Below are 18,385 nucleotides of genomic sequence, written 5' to 3'. Positions count from 1 at the left end.
TGCAGATGAAAAAAGACGACTTTTATAGAAATGGCCATTCTTATTGATGAAAATGAAAGCAATATGATCAGTAGTTCTGTTCCGTTTACCATCTAAGAATCTTGCTACTAACTTATAACCAAAGGTATACTAATAAAAATATCTGAACAGAAATGTGGGCTCAAGACATGAGAATTAACATTTAAAAGGACATAATAAAACTAAAATTTATTTGAAGTAAAATAGCCCAGAATATGAAGTGAGCCTACCACTAAGGAACTTCCACTGTTGGCTCAAAAAACACAACTGGAGGAAAGTACACCAGTCCTAGAATTCAAATGTTAGGACAACAGTTGTAAAGAAGCTAGATTATATGTCAGCCATCAGATTCAGAGATGACCAAGATCACATGCACAGAAGTTAAAAATAAGATGCAATCTGATACATGGGATTCCCTCATTATTACTAAAGTAATATACTGGTGACTGGCTGACACAGTATCATAAAAAACCGAAATTCTCAGGTTTACCTGCAGCGAGTTCAGCCATCTCCACCTCATCACCAGGCTCCAGCTCAGCTAAGTGTTTACAATACAGACAGATGTACTCTTCTTTGAGCTGAGAATCCAGTTCATGATCTGTTGGTTTGTCACATTCTAAGTGAACCCATCTGCCATGATAAATATATTTAAATAAAATTTTCTAATTTAAAGTCAAATTAATATCTTGGGAAGAGAGAGATAATCGTTGAAAAACTGGATGTAGGAAGGGGTAAGGATGGCAGAAGAGAGGTTACAGGGGTTAGCAACTGAAGGTTCTAGAAAAGGAGCTGTCATTTTTGGGTTTTGGATTAAAGGTGTTGGCTTTTTTTAAAATAACATCTTCAACCTATTTCCTCTTTATTTTTCCCTCTTAATGCTTGTTTCTGGTCTTATTTTTTGTCCACTCACTTATGCCTTTAAGACTCCTAAAAACATAATTTAATTCCATCTCTAACAGTACTGTGTATTAAAAGGATTACTGGGATGACAAAAGCTTGGATCTTGAAGATACATGGTAGAGCAGATGATCACGTGAACAGAAGAACTGACAGACACTTAAATGGAGTAACTGTTATCTTCTTACCTTTTGCACATATTACAATGAAGCATGTCTTTCTGCAGTTCTGGGTGGTAGCACTTCCCACAGAAAGGACATAAGTTATCCTGCTGTTGGTAACAACTGTCACATACCAGGCAATTGTGGTGCCACTGAGAACTAGATCGTGTGCCACACTCTACACATATTCTGCAATTCTAAACACCAGGAAAAATGAAAACAAAAACAGTTTGTTATGCATTTGTACTGCAGTTCTGGTGTGAACTTTTTTTTAAAAATCAATGAAACATTTGTAGATTAAACATTAAGCTTTAATTTTCATGCAGTAATTTAGGGTATGTGTTTTTGAAAAAGCAGTTTGTTTTCAACATCTAATGAGACATCACTCAATTTACCCTAAAACCTGCAGAAAAGTGTAAATAGTGGGTAGAGACATCCAAGAAAACATAAATAGGAAGGAAAGAAAATCAAGAACATAGCAATCCAAACTTCAAAAAAGAAACATATTCCAGAATTAGGAAGTAGCTTGTGTTGAGTAAGTCTACTCAACTCCCCACTGTGAAAGCAAAATGGTCCTGCTACATATTCCATTTGTTTATGGGCAGCCTGGAACTAAAAACAAGAATTCACACTAAGGAAATATCATGACCCACTCCCAATGATTCGGTGTCTAAAATTGTGAAAATAATCACTCTAAATCAAAATCCAATTACGGTTTCTCATATTTTCAGAACAGAGAACAGCACTACCCTTAGCAATGCAGAGCTGCTTACGAGGTAAAGGCCTGCCAGGGGCCCACCAAACCTCCTTCTTAGCCCACAAGTGAGCGGGTCTTAAAACCCTGGGCACGAGGTTGATAGATTGCTGGACTCTCACTACCCGGCCCCACCTCATCCCGAACTTTTCAGTCTGAAACACCAATAGAACGGAACTTTATCTTTTTGAGCTGCTGGGTTGATGTGAAAGAGATGCTCACTAAAAAGAGAAACTGGCATGAACCACAGATGTGCTGAAGTCTCACAGATTTAAAATGGATGCCCTCAGAAATACTGATTCCCAAATCCTGAATAAAATGTTAGAAAACAGACTCCCAGCAAATTAGGAAAATAATAAACCATGTCCAAGCGGAGTGTATACAAGAAATGCAAGGATAGGTAAATATTAGAAAAATCTATTAATGAAATTTCACATAGTATTAGGTCTGAGAAGAAAAAAATAGATGCTGAAAGGGTCTTTGGGAAAAAAAAAACTTCGAAGAAAACAAAAACGGACATGTATTTCTTTAATGCGCTATACACATATACCTTAATTCCAAAACCAACATTTTATTTAACTGGGGAACCCTAGAGGCATGCCCACTCAGGTCAGAAACAAAGCAAGGACGCCTGCTTTCTCCACCGCTGTTTAACATGGTTCTGAACCAATGTTAAACACTGAGACAAATGAAAACAGAGGCAGAGCAGGAAAAGAAGAAATAAAACTATCTGTAGATGACAAGATAGTACACTTGAACACATACACATTACTATATACAAAATACATAAACAACAAGGGCTTACTGTATAACACAGGGAACTAACTACATTCAATATCTTATAAGAACCTATGATGGAAAAGAATCTGAAAAAGAATAGATACACGTATATATACACATACGTGTAACTGAATCACTTTGCTGTTCACCTGAAGCTAACACATTTTAGAAAAATAAAATAAAATTTCTATAAATAAAAAAAAATAGTATACTTGGAAAATCCTAGGGAATCTATCATAAAGTCAATAAAAGAATTTTTTAAAGTAGGATATTAAGTAGCAATGAAAAGTCAATAAAATTCACATACACAAATGATAACCAGTTAAATATACTAAATAAAAAATTCTCATTTACAACAGCAACAAAATAAATAAAATATTTAAGAATAAACTTAAGAAATATCAAAAATTTATACAAAAAAACTATAAACATTCCTAGAAGACACTAAACTACACCTGAACAAATGTAAAGACATACCTTGTTCCTAAGTTACAAAGTCTTAACATCATTAAGATGTCACTATCAATTAATAAAATTAAAGTGATCCTGGTAAAAACTCCAATGAGGTTTTTCATGAAGCTACATAACTTGACTCTAGCGTTCACATGGAAAAGTAAACACATAAGAACAGCTAGGAACAATGCGAACTAGAAAAGCCCTGAAGGGGGACCAAAACTACCAGATATTGCAAAGCCTCTGTAATCAAAACACTACAATACTGGTTCATGAACACAGAAAGACGGAGCAATGGGACAGACAAGAAGTTCCAGAAATAAACCTAACTAAACCTAAACCTCTAGTCTGGAATCTCAAGTTACTGGGGCAAAGACTGTCCTTTCAGTGAAAGGGTTTTGGACAGCTGAACAGCCAACTGGGAAAAGAAAATTCACACCATATACAAGCATCAACTCCTAATGGATTAGAGACTAAATTTAAAAACTAACCTAATGCAAAAACTAGAAGAAAATACGAGCTCTCCTACAACCCCGTACAGGGAAAGGCTCTCCAATTTTAACTCAAACATCCAGAAGCAATATAAGACTGATAAATCTGATTACATGAAAATAAAACTTTGGTGTAGCAAATAATAACGCAGGTGAAGTCAAAAGGCATACAATGAACTGGAAGAAAATATTTGCATCGTACAGCTCAGATAAAGGCCTTACATACCCAACATGTAAGGAAGTTTTAAACTGGGGGGTGGGGGTCAAAATCTTCAGGAATAAAAGGCAAAACACAAGAACAAACAACTCACAAAACGGGGTCAAAATGACCCTCAGACATATGAAAAAAAACGATCAAATTCACTCAACGAAGATAAGTGAAATTTAAACTACACTGAGCTGCTACCATTCTGCTCACAAGATAAGCAATGACACCCCATTGGCAAGGGTGAAAGAAGTTCTCTCGTGCACTGGTGGCAACATGAACTGCCACAAGCCCCATGAAAGGGAATTTGACAAAACCACACCCCCACTTACCCCGGAGCCAGCAGCCCCACTCTAGAGATTTACCCTACAGCTTCGTCCCAACTATTCAAAAATCCACAAAGTTAGACTACAGATCATTTCTAATGTAAAATACTGGAAACTATCTAAATAAGCATAGGACACTGGTTGGAAAAAACATGGTACAGATAAACAATGGAGCAAATAAAAAAAGTAAAAGAAAAAAAAAAGAGGAAGACCTCTATGAACTGATAAGAAGTGACACCCAGATTTTAAGTGAATAAAACAACATGCAAAAGAGTATCTTCAGTGTAGGTAAGGGAAAATAAGATACATATATTTGCTTATCATTACAAAAAAGTACAGGAAGGATAAACCACAAATTTCTTGAATGCATTTTAAATATCCTATATATTTTTAAAAATTAAATCAATAAGAAAAGAATGGGAAATTTAAAAACTAAAAATCTTGGAAGAATAACAGACAAAACACAAGAATTCTTACTATACAAAAACAGGTATGGAAGAACAGGCGAAGGCAAAACTGAGTGGGAGTGATCAGAACTGGAGGTATTGGTGTAAGCTCATTATTTGTAAGTGATGCACACGTGTGAGTACACGCATACTTCCATGTGTATGCGTGTACATGCGTATGTGTAAGTACATATACATGCATGTATTTCCTGCCTCAGCTGCTGAAAGGATGGAGCAGGAGAGGTATAAAAGTTTGGAACATCTTATGCCAAAACGTAATCAAGTGCTCAAATGAATTGTGAGAGCGTATCACAAAGACATACATAGAAGCCAGCTTGAAAAGGCTACCGAGGCAAAATGGGACAATTTGAGCAAAAAATAAATTAGGTACAGTAGTCAATTGTAAATTATTGAAAATAATAGGAATTCATGAGTCAATAGTGACAATATATAAATATTTTAACACACAAAAAAAGGAGGGTTCTTTCTTATAATAGAACACAGAGGGCTAAACGTGAAGGGAGGAAAGCATCACTTTAAAATCCAACAGGTAAAAACTGCATCAGGCAGTGGTTTCTATAATCTTGGAGAAAATTTTGAGGAGCTGCAAGATACCTGCATGGTTTTAAGAGTCCCCTCACATACTGCTTTATTAGATACAAGAGAAAGGGAGGAAAAGAAAGCAGTGGAGAAACTTGCCAGCAGCTTGACCAGATGATCAGAACTCGCATCACCTGTGAGGGAGGGTGGACCACCAGGTGTGCCCACTGACACCCTGACCAGGGCCCATCATCACGTGTGCACTATTCTGGCCAAGGATGAAGAACTCTATATAGTCATGAGGAAACATCGGACAGAGACAAAATGAGGAGAGTTCTACAAGTGATTTAAAAAAAAAAAAAAGGTCTATTAGGAAAAACTCTACTTTCCAAACTGTCAGTAAAAAAAAAAAGACCTTCTTTAAGGGTTTAGGAAATTTTCCAGATTAAAAGAGTCAAAAGAGACAGGACAGCTAAATGGAATACCTGACCCTAGACTAGATCCTGGAGCCTACATGGACGGAAGGAAATGCTACATGGGACATTAGATCAAGTGATAGATTGAAATATGAATGGTAGACTAGATATACTGATATAAATGTATGGGGTGATAACAGTGCTGTTATTACGAAAGAATATCCCTGTTATTAGGGATACACAGCCCTAAAGGTAAAGGGAACACGGTGTATATAACCCACCCTCAAATGGTTCAGGACAAAAAATATATATACGGCCGGGATGAGGAGAGAGGGCGATGATACTGAAATCCCAACAACAGGTCAATCTAGGTAAATGGAATATGATATTATTTTTATTTTTTGAATTTTTAAAGTTTGAAATTATTTCCAAATAAAGTCTTTAAAATGCATAATATACCAACACACAAGTATTCTTGAGAGAGAAACAGAGAAAAGAAACCTACTGGACAATGACTGGTTCCTGAAAACATCCCTCTTACTTCAGTGCAAGCAGCCCCACCAGACTGACGCCCCCACAAGGTACGCCCATTTGCCCCTGAATCTCTAGCCTCCACCACAGAGTCTGACTTCAAATGTTAAATATCATACTCTCAACAATATTATAAATAACTCTGTCTTGTGAAAGAGAACAGCAGACTATTACGAAAAGCAAGTTAGTGAGAGAGCAGAACAAAAGGAAGTCGGAGAACAAACAAGAGAAATAAACTCGGAATTCTGAACACATTTTCCAAGATAATGAACAACATAACAAAGAAGATAATTAAAACAAGAAATAAAATTATCTAGATGTTGCTAAAGATCATCAAAGAGAATGTAAAGAAGGTAAGTATTTTATAAAAAGAAAAAAGGTGAAGTTAACCAACATTTCTATAGACCTTTCATATGGGCCTGAAAGGAGACTGACAATGACAATGGTCAATATGTTTCAGAGAACACTACTTAGCGCAGGACCATGATCGGATGCATCCTGGAAGCAAATCCAAAAATCTGACCAAAAATAAAGATCTCCTGGCTTTCAAGCAGAAAAAAAGGATTATAACTAGGTAAACTTCAAAAAAAAAAAAAGAAAAAAGACTTTCCTTCTGTGGTATCATGAGCTAGGGAAAACTCCAGAAAAAAAAAAGTTTCCAGAGTAAAAGAAAAAAAACTTGTAATGCAAAGCTATATCAAACCGAGTTCTTGTGGTGGTCTGAAGGCAACAATCTCTTTCAGATATGCAAGATTCCAGAAAATTTACAATGCTTTCATAGAGATGCATAACCAAGTCTCCAAAGGACTGGGGGTGAGATGAGATTGGACTTTACAGGGGAAAAAAACCTTTTTTTTCCCAAAGAAAAAGTGACGTAGTTTACAGTCTGGGTTAACTTACGACATAGAAAAGGGAGCAAAACTACAAGGAAAAGTTCTAATTTCTTCATTTTCAACGGGAGGGGAAAATTGTATTTTCAACATTTATAACTTAATATTCATAAAATAAGAGTCTGAATTGCAACTCATTGCAGGAAATAAAAGGAATGGAAAAACAAGGGAAATTAAAAGAACAAGTTTGTCTTAAAACAGCCAAGCATTTCAATTACAACCATTAATCTAAATACTTGACTATTAAACCATTCAAAAGGTATAGTTAAAATGACACAGAAGGATCCAAAATAAAAAGATGTGAAAAGATCACATTCAACTGCTAAACTAAAACCCAAATGGCCATATTGTCAGGCAAAGCAAAATATCTGGTTCCTCCTTCCCCTCCCCAAAAGACATTACACATAATAAAGTTAGTTTTACACTGATAAAAAGCACAATATATCAACACAAGCCTGACCGACTTGCTAAACAACCAGGACAAAATAATATTCTTTAAAAAAAAATGCGAAGAGAAACTGATACGAGAAATTACAGCAGTTAATTTTACCTACATCCTAATACGTTGTTGAACCAACTAGTCAAATAAAGAAAAAGAACTTCATCTAAGTAAATTAAATTAATAAACAAATACTACACTTTAAAGTCACTATTTTGTTTTTAAAAGTCACTATTTCAAGCATCTAAATATATGTCATAAAGGAAACTTCACTGCCTAAAGTATCTGATTAAATTCGATTAAAGTAGAAATTAGAGTGTTTAAGCACAACCAAAAAAAAAGATAAAATCATTACGTCAGATGTACCTAGATATAAAGTTGCCAATACAACAAATGAGAGCAGTGCAGCCAGGCTATAATCAAAGGTAAACTAAACACCTTAATATCTTAAATATCCTTTTGTTCCTTAGGAAAGTAAAGAAAACGAATTACGAATTCAACTTCCTATTTCAGAAAAATAAAAAGAAAAGCAGAGGCGAGGTAGCGGAGCTAAGAGTATAAACGTACAATTCCGCAGGTTTTCTCTTCAGACCAAAGCTCAAGCGCAGAGAGAACAGGCGAAAGCGCCCGTCCAGCAGCCAGGAAGGAGCGCAAGCGCTCAGGGGCCGCAGCCGGACCCTCCCCAGCCCTCAGGCCCCGCCTCCCCCGGCGACCACACCTGAGAGCAGTTGCCCCGAGGCGCTCGGTTCCCGGGGCAGGCGGCCCCTCCCCTCCGACCCCACCCTCGGGCGGCGGCGGGACCCAGCTCAGCCCAACGCCCTAGAACCAGGTGCGCACCGCCAGTTCCAGGTGCCGGTGCTCACCGGGGGCCGGGGTGAGGCGCAGCTGTTGGGCCTCCTCCCAGCCCCTCACCCACATCCCATCCCCGAGAACCTGCCAGCAGGATCTCCCCTCCTTTCCAGGACCCTCTGAGGACAGCAAATTCCTCCACCACCCAACCCACCACCGGCCAGCGCCTCCCTCCCGCAGACTGCTCTCGGAAGAAGCCTTGAGCCCAGCAGCCGGGTCCCCTCTTGGAGACTGTACAGCGGTGCCTAGGAAACCAACTGACCTACCATCTTGCCACCCTGTTCCACCCCATCCCTCCTGAAGGCCGCCCCACTAGCAGGGGAAAATGCCGAGAACACGACAAACAGGGCCACAAACGGGACAGAGGTAACGGGAGCACGTTTCTGTGCCAAAGGGAGGACAATCTGAGGATGCAGGAGACCACAGGCATACTCTTGGCAGGCTGTTTTCTGAAAACCTGGACTTTTTCATAGAAATGCTAACTTAAAAAAATTAATATAATATATAAAGTGCAAAAGACTTAATATAAAATTTAACTGCATTTAGCATTTGTATTTATTACTATGTTTGTCCCATGTGCTGTCAAAGATGAAAGGTGTGGGATTTTCCATAGTAAAATGGAGTAAAAATAATGATGGCTAGATGGCACCGGGATGCGCCCCGCAGCAGTGAGCAGCAGCATCCACAGAGCAAGGGGATTCTTCCTACACATCAACTGACAACAGAAACTGCAAAGAGCACACTGGTAACTTACAAAGTATTTCTAAGACAAAATTGGACTGATACCCCATTTTCTACATATTTCAGTTGTGCCATTACGATACATCTGTGAACAAAAAGCTTTATAGAATTTGAGTGGCACTTTATTACATCTAACATTCAAGAAATTGCTTGTTGGCACATCAAGGTCTGATTACTCTGAACTAGTAAACACAGTTGTGGCATTATCAAATTATTTTTATACAGATACTTATACAAAAGGCATTCTCTGTATGAACATTTTTAAAGCCAAAGAAAAAGGTTATGCACTGAACTTGACCTGAGAAAATATCTTTCTATTAAAACCAGGTCTCGGCAATTTAATTTCAAAGCAAAATTATTTGTTTGATTAAATTAATACTTAAATTCTAAGTTCTATTTATTTTATTTTTTAAAAGCCACTGTAATTACTGTAGATAAAAGAAGTTTATGCCTAGCTTCATGTCTATTCTAGGAAACTGAGATTATAATAATTAAGCCCCCTCTGCCTGGGAGGCGTGCAGAGATGGCTTATGGATCTACAGCCTTTAGTTCTGTAGGGTCTACATCCTAGTATGAAGTGAAAAGTAGATTAAGAAATATTCCTTAATTAGTCTCGGAAGAAAAGCACTGTTAAGTAAGAACAGTATGATAGCACAGAGAGCATAATATATTGGATAAAACATTACATTGTAAGACAAGAAGCCTGAATTTTAGTCTCTATTCTGCTTCTACAAATTAGTCACCTTGGGCAATTCACTTAATCACTAGTCCCTCACCAGTTCTTAATCTAGAATTTATTAGTTTACCTGAATAGATTTCAAAGGAAGCAAATTAACTACTTTTACAATTGATTCATCCTACAGAATATTCAAGGAAAAACCACAGTAAACATTGTTTGTAAATATCTTCCTAACAGGAAAAAAAATTAGTTTTATTCAGCCAGTTGGGAATTAAAGGAGTTAATAGAAAGAGTTATTCTTAATTTTACTTTCACTTTAAGAATTTAAATATTTTATGCTTCCATGGACAAATAATTGAAAATTGGTTGTTGTTTACCTGGTACTATACTAACTCTGCCCAGGAGGTAGAGTTGTCAGCAAACCTACAGGGTTTAGAGATACAGATGACAGAGCCTCAATAAATTCCTCAGGAAGCCTGGAGAAACCAGAATGGAACACCTCAGGGTCTTAAAAGATGCAAATACCAAAATGGATGGAAAGGGGGAGAATCACTGACTACAAGAACATCCAGAAAAAATTTAAAATAACTGAAAATACATCTTAAAAGTATCTCACCAAGCAGAAAGACTGATGGTATCTTAAGTAATGAAAAAGAAGCAGAAAAAATGTCTATAGATCTTATCTAACTCTCAAAACCCAAAAGAAACTACACATCACCTAAGCACTTAGTACAACTACCATTGGGGAGGAACAATATATATATAAGTAATTGATTCCAAATATTTAATACAAATTTATACATAAATACATATACACATAAACATATGTACATATAAAATCACAGTTAGATCATCTCAAAGCCAGTCTGATCAAAAGGTAATCTTTTATTTCTGGATTTTAAGTTAATAGATTTTAAAAAACACTTATCTGTTTCAGCATGTGTATATAGGGATACTACCTATTTCAAAGAGTTTCAAAGAGTTAAAGACAAACTACTCAAAAACAAATTCTAAGCCATGAATCACCATACATATGTTAGTTTACAGGTTCACAGCAGCATTTTTTATAACAGCCTAAAATTGTAAACAACCCAACTGTCCAACAAGTGATTCAGTAAACAAATTGTGGTACCTCCACTATTCAGCAAGAACAAGGAATCACTACTGGTATGTGCAACAATATGGGTGAATCTCAAAATAACTGAGTTTTATAAAGCCAGACCAAAAGAAAAGAAAAAAAAAGGTATATACTATATGACATTATTTATATAAAATTCTAGAAAATGCAAACTAATCTATGGTGAGAGAAAACACACTGTCCAGGAAGACAGGAAGGAGTGGGGCGTGAACAGTCAGAAAGGAGAAATCCCCAAGGGGCACCAGGAAACTTTCAGGGTGATGAATATTCATTATCTTGAAGGTGCCAGTGGTTTCATGAGTGTATACATGTGTCAAATTTAGACTTTAAACGTGTGCAGTTGATTGTGTATCAATTATACATCAATAAAGCTGTGTTTTTAGAAGTTGAAGGTAATATATAGATTTGAATAGGCATCCGATTTGTCTGCTCTAGATAAAGAACATACAGATGATATTTTTCTTAAAAAAAAAAAAAACAACAACAACTTACTTTGCATTTCCAGCCATTGGTTGGTACTGATTTCATAACTGGTTGAAGACAAAAAGTATGATACCCTTTGTCACACGTATCACACACTAGCATCTTGCTATCTTCTCCCGATTGTCTAAAAAATAAGATAGCATTAATGATGCCTTATCTTTAAACTTATGTTTGTAACATAAGTAATCATGAAAAGAATAAGTCTTGGGAACTGCCCAGTTCATAAATACCCTCAGTGTCTGTTTTGCCTATGCACAGATAATGACAGCGTTAACCCTCTAGAGGATGAGACAGGCATCTTCCAAAGGTCCCTAAAGGATTATCCCTACTGAATGCTCACCTATGGGGAACCTGCTTTAGTCATTTCAGGATTCATGCAAAGAAGGAGGGGTTACGGCAAGATGAATGAATTTGATCTTTACTTTTTAAACATCTCATACCCATCCTTTTAGGGGGAAGGAGCTATAACTGATAGGTGATGCTGCACTGAAACAAACAAATCTTGGCACAGTGAATTGGAAGGCACTGTCATATGATAAAAAGAGGATCAAATTTGGCATCAGACCTACATTTGTGTTCAGACTTCTGTTTTTCTACCTGTGTGACTCCTGAGTAACTTAGACTTAAGTCCTCAGGTACAAAATGTGACTAATCGAAGATTACTGTAAGAATTAAATATAATTCTGGTTGAAGAGCTAAGAATATCCAATAAGCAATAAGTGCTAAATAAATAGGTATAAGAATTATAATCTTGTCATAATTATTAAGAATTGTAATAGAAAACCTAAAATCTTTCCCTAAACATTCTTCTGCCCCAAAGATTGGGCCCCTGTCCTGTCCATGATTTCTATCTTGATTCTTGGCTATTAATCGCTCTCAGTAACTAAGAATTTAATTCAAGAGGAGGGGAAAAGAAAAACTAGGGAATGCAAGAAGAAGAACTGAGAGAGGAACCGCTGAATAAAACCTGGGGATAAACAGAAGTAAAAAGGAAGATGGGTTAGTTGGCCTCCAATAATTCCTTATTTAACAAATTCTACATACAAAATTGTTTATTTTATCTCTTTAACTACATGAAAAGATCTTGGAGGAAAAGCACTCTGTCTTCAAGTTCTCTTATTCCTTCTCAAGAAACTAGGCACAGACACAAGGTATCAGATAAATGTTTACTGATATTTTCTTTAATTTTTACCAAAATATAAAGCCACATGGTCCTATTTATTCCACATAATTCTAAGATAGTGATGTTTATTGTTTTCAAATTAAATTACAAGTAAAACAAACAGATCGTGGCAGTGGTGGGCATCATTTCTCCCCATTACAAAAACCCTCAGCTTGTAAACTGCCGCAGATGCAGTAACACCCCCACATTATCATGCTAATTAGCAGCATGGGGGGTGGGGCAGAACCACAGAAGAGACTGGAGAAATGACTCAAAGATGGAATACAAGTAGAAAAACGTTTAAATGCCATACAATACTTCATCTGAGTATTATGGTGAAGGTAACTGCCTTTCAGATAGATACAGATTTTTTAAAAAACAGGAGACTTAGTACTGGAATAGAAAAATGAAACTTATGACATTCTTTGACTCACTCTAATAACTACTTTCTGTGGTTAGAGGTTTATTTTCCTATTAAATCTCCTCCCCAGCCTCCCTCAGGGAACAAAAACAAGCTGCTCTATTTTCTAATGCTTTTTAAATTTTTAACTGTTAATGTTGTTTATTTAAAAATAGTTGGCAAATTTAAATTAGCTTTTTAGGCAACCAGAGGAATTTTAATTATTAAAATTAGCTTTTATTTAGTCTTGCTTCAAAGTAATATAAATGTTAATATCTAGCAATTTTTTTAAGACATGATGGAGTCAGTGTGAATGAATACAGCTGCAGGATGAACAAGCTTTATCATATTACACAAACCTTTAGAACCTAATAATCGGGTCTCTCTTAAACTCAATACACACCTTGGAGTTGAAATTAAAACTTACTTGCAGTTCTGGCACACTTTGCACTCAGGACATTGCCAACCTGCACGTTTTAATGGAGTAACCGCTATATCCAGGCACATTCCATGATAGTGCTGACCACAAGTAGTACAAAAGAACTGATCTAAGAGGTCTCCCGGGCTGTCGCACACTGCACAGTTTGCATCTTCCTTTGCTATAATTAACAGTAAAACAATGAAATTGTTGTATAAGAATTTAATATTTTTCTGACTTTACAGTTTAAAAATCACTAGAAGGGAATTTGCATGGTAAATCTTTCAGACACTTGAAGTTACCACATTGAACTGATATCCAATCAGAATGAGGTCTCAATAAAAACACTGTAATATATTTAATCTAAATTTAATCACATTAAATTTAATCATGTAGTTTTGTGATTATCTGTGCCTACATCTCTACTTGAGGCCATGGCAGTTCTTATTTAATTTTATGTCCCTAACACCATCAGTAATACTGGGGACCTAGTTAATGTTCAGTATGTGTGCTTGCTGAATAGAACCAAAAAGGAAAATACCAACTGACAGACATTTTGCAGTGCAAAAATAAACATTTTTATTTGGATCTTAAATATGTTTTGAAATTAACAAAATCAGAGAAAAGACAAAAATTAAGAAATGTTAGTATGACTTAGATTAAGATGCTTCTTAAGCATAAACACTAATTTTTATTCAAATCAAATAAGGTTTTTAAAAAAACTGGAAAATATACGAGGGAGAACATTAAAGATGAAAGCTACATACTCATACACAAATACGACACTTCATGTACTAATTCTACATTCATCTGTATTAATTGCTAGTTGTAAAAAAGCATTAAAATCTGTATAATTATGGACATCATCTATCCCTAACTGTGAATTAGAAGGAATGGCACTTTTTAACAGTTCTCTCACCATCTAAAAGAAAAAGTAAATGTAAGAATAAACTGCCTTGCCAAGTACACAAACTCATGCACATTACAATATAATAAGGAAAAGAATATATTCTAAAATCATACCAACTTGATGATATATATAAATATGCCTATAACTAACACTTCTGCTTTCAACTAAATGGTCTGATTAGCTGACTATCCTAGGACTGTTTTAAATTGTATATATAAATTTTTTTCTTCATTGCATTTTGAAGGTTGGTCAGTCCTCTCTGACTATAAGCCCTTTCTACCTTTGTTCTTTCCCAGTCAAGAATCTTGAAACAGTAATAATTCCTCTTCCTTATACCAGGAGTTGGCAAACTGGTTTTGTGGGCCATAGATGTCTCTGGCATACATACTTTTTGTTTTTATTTTAGAGTCCTTTCAAAATGGTTTTTTTAAAAAACTCAACCACTTGCAGTTTGAGGGCAGTACAGAAATAGGCCATAAGATGTACCTGGACTGTAAGCTGGGCCCCTGATGGCTCCCCATCCACCCAGCATTCATCTGAAGCCACTTTAATGAGGCCCCCAATGAACTATGAATCCAACGGTTACTTTGTAGACCTTACCTTAATCGCACTTTGCAGCATCTACATCACTATAAAAAGTCCCACGTTCAATGTCCCTACCTTGACTTCTCTGATGGCAGCTTTCTCCTGCTTTCTCCTTAGGTTTCCTACGCCTCCCTCATCCTGCTGTGTTGGCTTCTGTACCCTCTAAATGCTGGAGTCTTTTAGGATTTCATCCTGGTCCTTCTTTTCTAATTCCCCATGGTTTTTCTTTGTGATCACAGCAACTCCTATATAATAAAATACCACCACAATTCCCAAATCTATATCACCAGCCCCAAACTTCTTTCTAAACCTCAAAATGTTATTTTCAAGTCTCAGTGGACCTCAATGGCCAGCTGTTCTAAAAATACTCAAAATTCAATACCCCTAACATAAAACTTTTTTTAAACCTAAACTTCTCCCTTTTTCCTCAACCTGCTGGGTGAAGAAACTTTAGTATCACTACTGACCCTTCTCTTTCCTGACCCAATACATCCCACTGGGTGCCAGTTCTCAGTGAGTGATCTTCTTCCTTCTATTTGTACAGCTCAGTGCATTACACTTGGTCTTGGTCATTGCAGTTCTCTTCTTAATTTGAATCCTTGCTTAGGGCTCTGACCTCCTCCTTAAATCATCTACACATCCAGAGCACTTTTCTAAAATTGTGGATCTGTTATGCCTGCTTAAAACTAAAATTTTATCAACACCTCCTTTTTACCTTAAAAAAAAAAAAAGAGAGGCAGGGGGAGCTTTATCTCCTTTTCCAGTTGAATCTCAGAACTACTCACTATTTCCGGGTCTTATCAAACAGTTTTGCTGTGCACAGAATACAACACGCTGTTCAACAGTTGTGTGCTTGTATACATTCTGTTCCCTCTTCTCGAAATTCTGTTCCTTTGATGTGCCCCTAACCCATTCCTAAGAGGCCTTCAAAACTCTTGCTCAAACATATTCCCTGACTATCTAATGTCACCACACCAAATACCCATTTAGTTGTTGACGCAGTGCCTTCCCCATACGCAGAGAAGAAACCATTATATAATCAATTAATTCTAACACAACACCGTGAACCCGTGAAGGGTAGTAACCTTGTCTTCTTCAACTCTGTATCCTCAGTTGCCTAGCACAAATCGAGTCTTATTAAATATACTTCAAGCAAAACAGTTGCTTCTAAAATCATTTTTAAGTAGCTCTTTAAATGAGAGGCACTTAAAATAAACCATTCGTTTTCAAAGGAAAATGTTACATTTAGTTCATTCTTTATAGAAATGATAAAAAATAGAATTATTTTTCTTAATACTAGAAGAGAGTGCCATATTTACTCATTCAAGCTAAGTACATTTTAAAACTAATCTTTGATTTTTGCCTACCCTCAAAACTTACAGAAATTGAGGCAAATACTGGACTGAATCAGATACTCGGCTCACTCGGCTCACTTGGCTTTCTATTGCAGTTTGCCAAGAACGTTATCTAAATGCTGTAACACTTTCTACGGTTTGCGGGACTGCCACTTCAACTTGCCACAGTAGCTTCTAGTCACATGTAGCTACTGAACAACCTGAAATCAGTCCACACTGAGATGTGTTGTACATATAAAATGCACTCAAGATTCCAAAGACTTAATAGGAAAAAAAAATACTAATGTCAAAATCTCAAAAATTTTATTACATATTGAAATAGTAACATTTCGGATATATTAGGTTAAATATATGTATTTATTTAAAATTAATTTCAAGATTTTTTACTTTTTAACATGACTACTAGAAAAAATAATATTACTTACATTGCTCACATCATATTTCTATTGCACAGCACTATTTATAAAGCAAAATTCATTCTGCAACAAGGTAACTGTGTGTATCACTGTGGCAGAGATTACTTTTTCTTCTATGACCATTTATACAATTCCTTAATAACAATGCTGTCATGTTGTTTAATTGGTATGAATCACTGGTAATAAACTGGGCAAAGCAAAGCATCCATGTGATATATTCATTCCAAAAACATTTACTATGCATTATGTAAAAATAATAATAGGAAAAAGTGGGTTCCAGCAATTTTCCCAATCAGGGAGAAGACACATGTAGAAATACTAAAACAGCCTTTTGGGGATCACGCATACAAAGATGGCATCACTGGATAGCTTAAGTGTCATGTCAGATATAAGTATATGTATATATACATACATATACGTTTGCAAGCCACAGAGGCATTAAAGTTGAAGCAATAATCAAACTAAGTGAAATTTTTCTTTAAGCAGTTGGGAAAGCAAAAGAGATTGAGTGAAAGACTAAAGCTAAAGACAATTTAAGAGAGTATGGGAGTAAAATCCAGGTTAATTTGCCTGCAAAGATCAGGCTCCTTACTACCAATGAATATTGACGCCCACTGGAAGGGCAAAGGAGCTGAAGAATATCTAAAGCATGTACAAAAGTAGAAAGGGAAGGGCCAGCACAGGTATAAAATGGAGAAGTTAAATGATGAAGGGGGAGCAAGAAAAGAGTAGGAGAAACAGAAGAATAAGCTTCAGTCAGGTCACTTCCTAAGTAACAGCTGTGACAAGAGAAGAAATGGAGGAAAAGACAAAAACATGGAGCTTAAATTAGAAGGGAGCTTCTCACAGATGCTTAAACATGGTTGAGCTGGAAGGTGAGACTACTGCTTAAATAAGAATAGAAGCACTGGTGAAGAGCAACCAAGTCAAATTATCATCAGTCAATTCGGAAAGGACTAAATCAGCATGGCTCTGCAGCGTCCATCAACATTACAACACCCGTTATAGATGCTCCCTTTGCCGGTGGGACAATGTGCTGAGTGATTTATTTGCTATTCAAATGGAATCTCCAGAAAGAGCAAGTGAATCATGGATGCTGTCCAGAGAGGCTGGCCCATATAGTAGGCAGGAAGGTAAGAAAGAAGGGACTGACAGAATTTAAGGTGACGGAAAAGTAGCAGGACTTGGTTTCAAGAGAGACACGGACAACTAAGAAAATGAGGTAGGAGTTAAAGGCTTAGAAGCAGTAAAAGAAGTTAAAGCTCAGTGACAAAAGTAAATACGCTGGGAGACGGGGAATGGGTTAAGAATACAGCATTCCCATGTTTAACCCTTGCCAAGCCTTCTCAGTGCAGACAGAATAAAATTCACATCCCTTCCCTTGTTTACGAAGCCTTCGTGATCTTGTCTTTGTTAGTCCTGCTGTGGGCTCTGCTATCCACCCAGCACACCCCATGTTCCAGGCACAGTGGCGAGCTGTCTCCCCCATAATCATGCCAACTCATCCCTCGAGGCCTGCGGAGTAGCTGTTCGCTCTGCCTGGAATGTCCTTGCCTCTGATCTTGCAAGGCTGGCTTTTTGCCACTCAGCTTTCCCTGAGAGGCAAAATACTACTCAGAAGTATATCTGGCTATGTCTCTTACATGGATATTTGGTGTAAGGTTTCCAGGCAAGGTTAGTGTGTACTTGCATCATGCTGAAAATAAGGTTGGCGCCATAAGCAGCATTTTTCTATGACAGAGCACCCCAAAATTATTATCTGATGAAAATCTTGGCCGTGCTCACAGCTGCTCTCCTTGCTGGGATTTTTTTCTAACGAGGTCCTTCATAAAGAGATGTCAATCTTACTCCTAACTCATTTCACCATCACAGCATATTGCTCAACACTTAGCCAGCAGCATG

At 36.8% G+C, this 18,385-nt stretch overlaps 1 protein-coding gene and 1 long non-coding RNA gene across 14 annotated transcripts in view; one reads left to right on the top strand and one right to left on the bottom strand.

The window, feature by feature from the left end:
- The window catches only part of KMT2C (lysine methyltransferase 2C), a 235,008-nt gene that overhangs the window by 93,755 nt on the left and 122,868 nt on the right, over positions 1-18,385 (bottom strand). For all 13 annotated transcript variants that reach the window (XM_072964111.1, XM_072964116.1, XM_072964115.1 and 10 more), the window contains exons 8-11: positions 13,227-13,398; positions 11,247-11,361; positions 1,104-1,273; positions 509-648 (exon numbers count right to left, since the gene is read on the bottom strand). In XM_072964111.1, coding sequence (XP_072820212.1) covers positions 509-648; positions 1,104-1,273; positions 11,247-11,361; positions 13,227-13,398 — 597 coding nt within the window. The remainder of the gene's footprint in view (positions 1-508; positions 649-1,103; positions 1,274-11,246; positions 11,362-13,226; positions 13,399-18,385) is intronic.
- Positions 8,111-8,732, top strand: LOC140697276 (uncharacterized). The gene is made up of 2 exons (XR_012074135.1): positions 8,111-8,176; positions 8,310-8,732. It is a non-coding gene; the product is annotated as an uncharacterized lncRNA (long non-coding RNA).

The sequence above is a fragment of the Vicugna pacos genome, chromosome 7 (genome assembly GCF_048564905.1).
Source record: "Vicugna pacos chromosome 7, VicPac4, whole genome shotgun sequence".
NCBI classification, from domain to species: Eukaryota; Metazoa; Chordata; class Mammalia; order Artiodactyla; family Camelidae; genus Vicugna; species Vicugna pacos.
The sequence above is the reverse complement of the archived record's forward strand: the minus strand, read 5'-3'. Positions and strand labels throughout refer to the sequence as shown.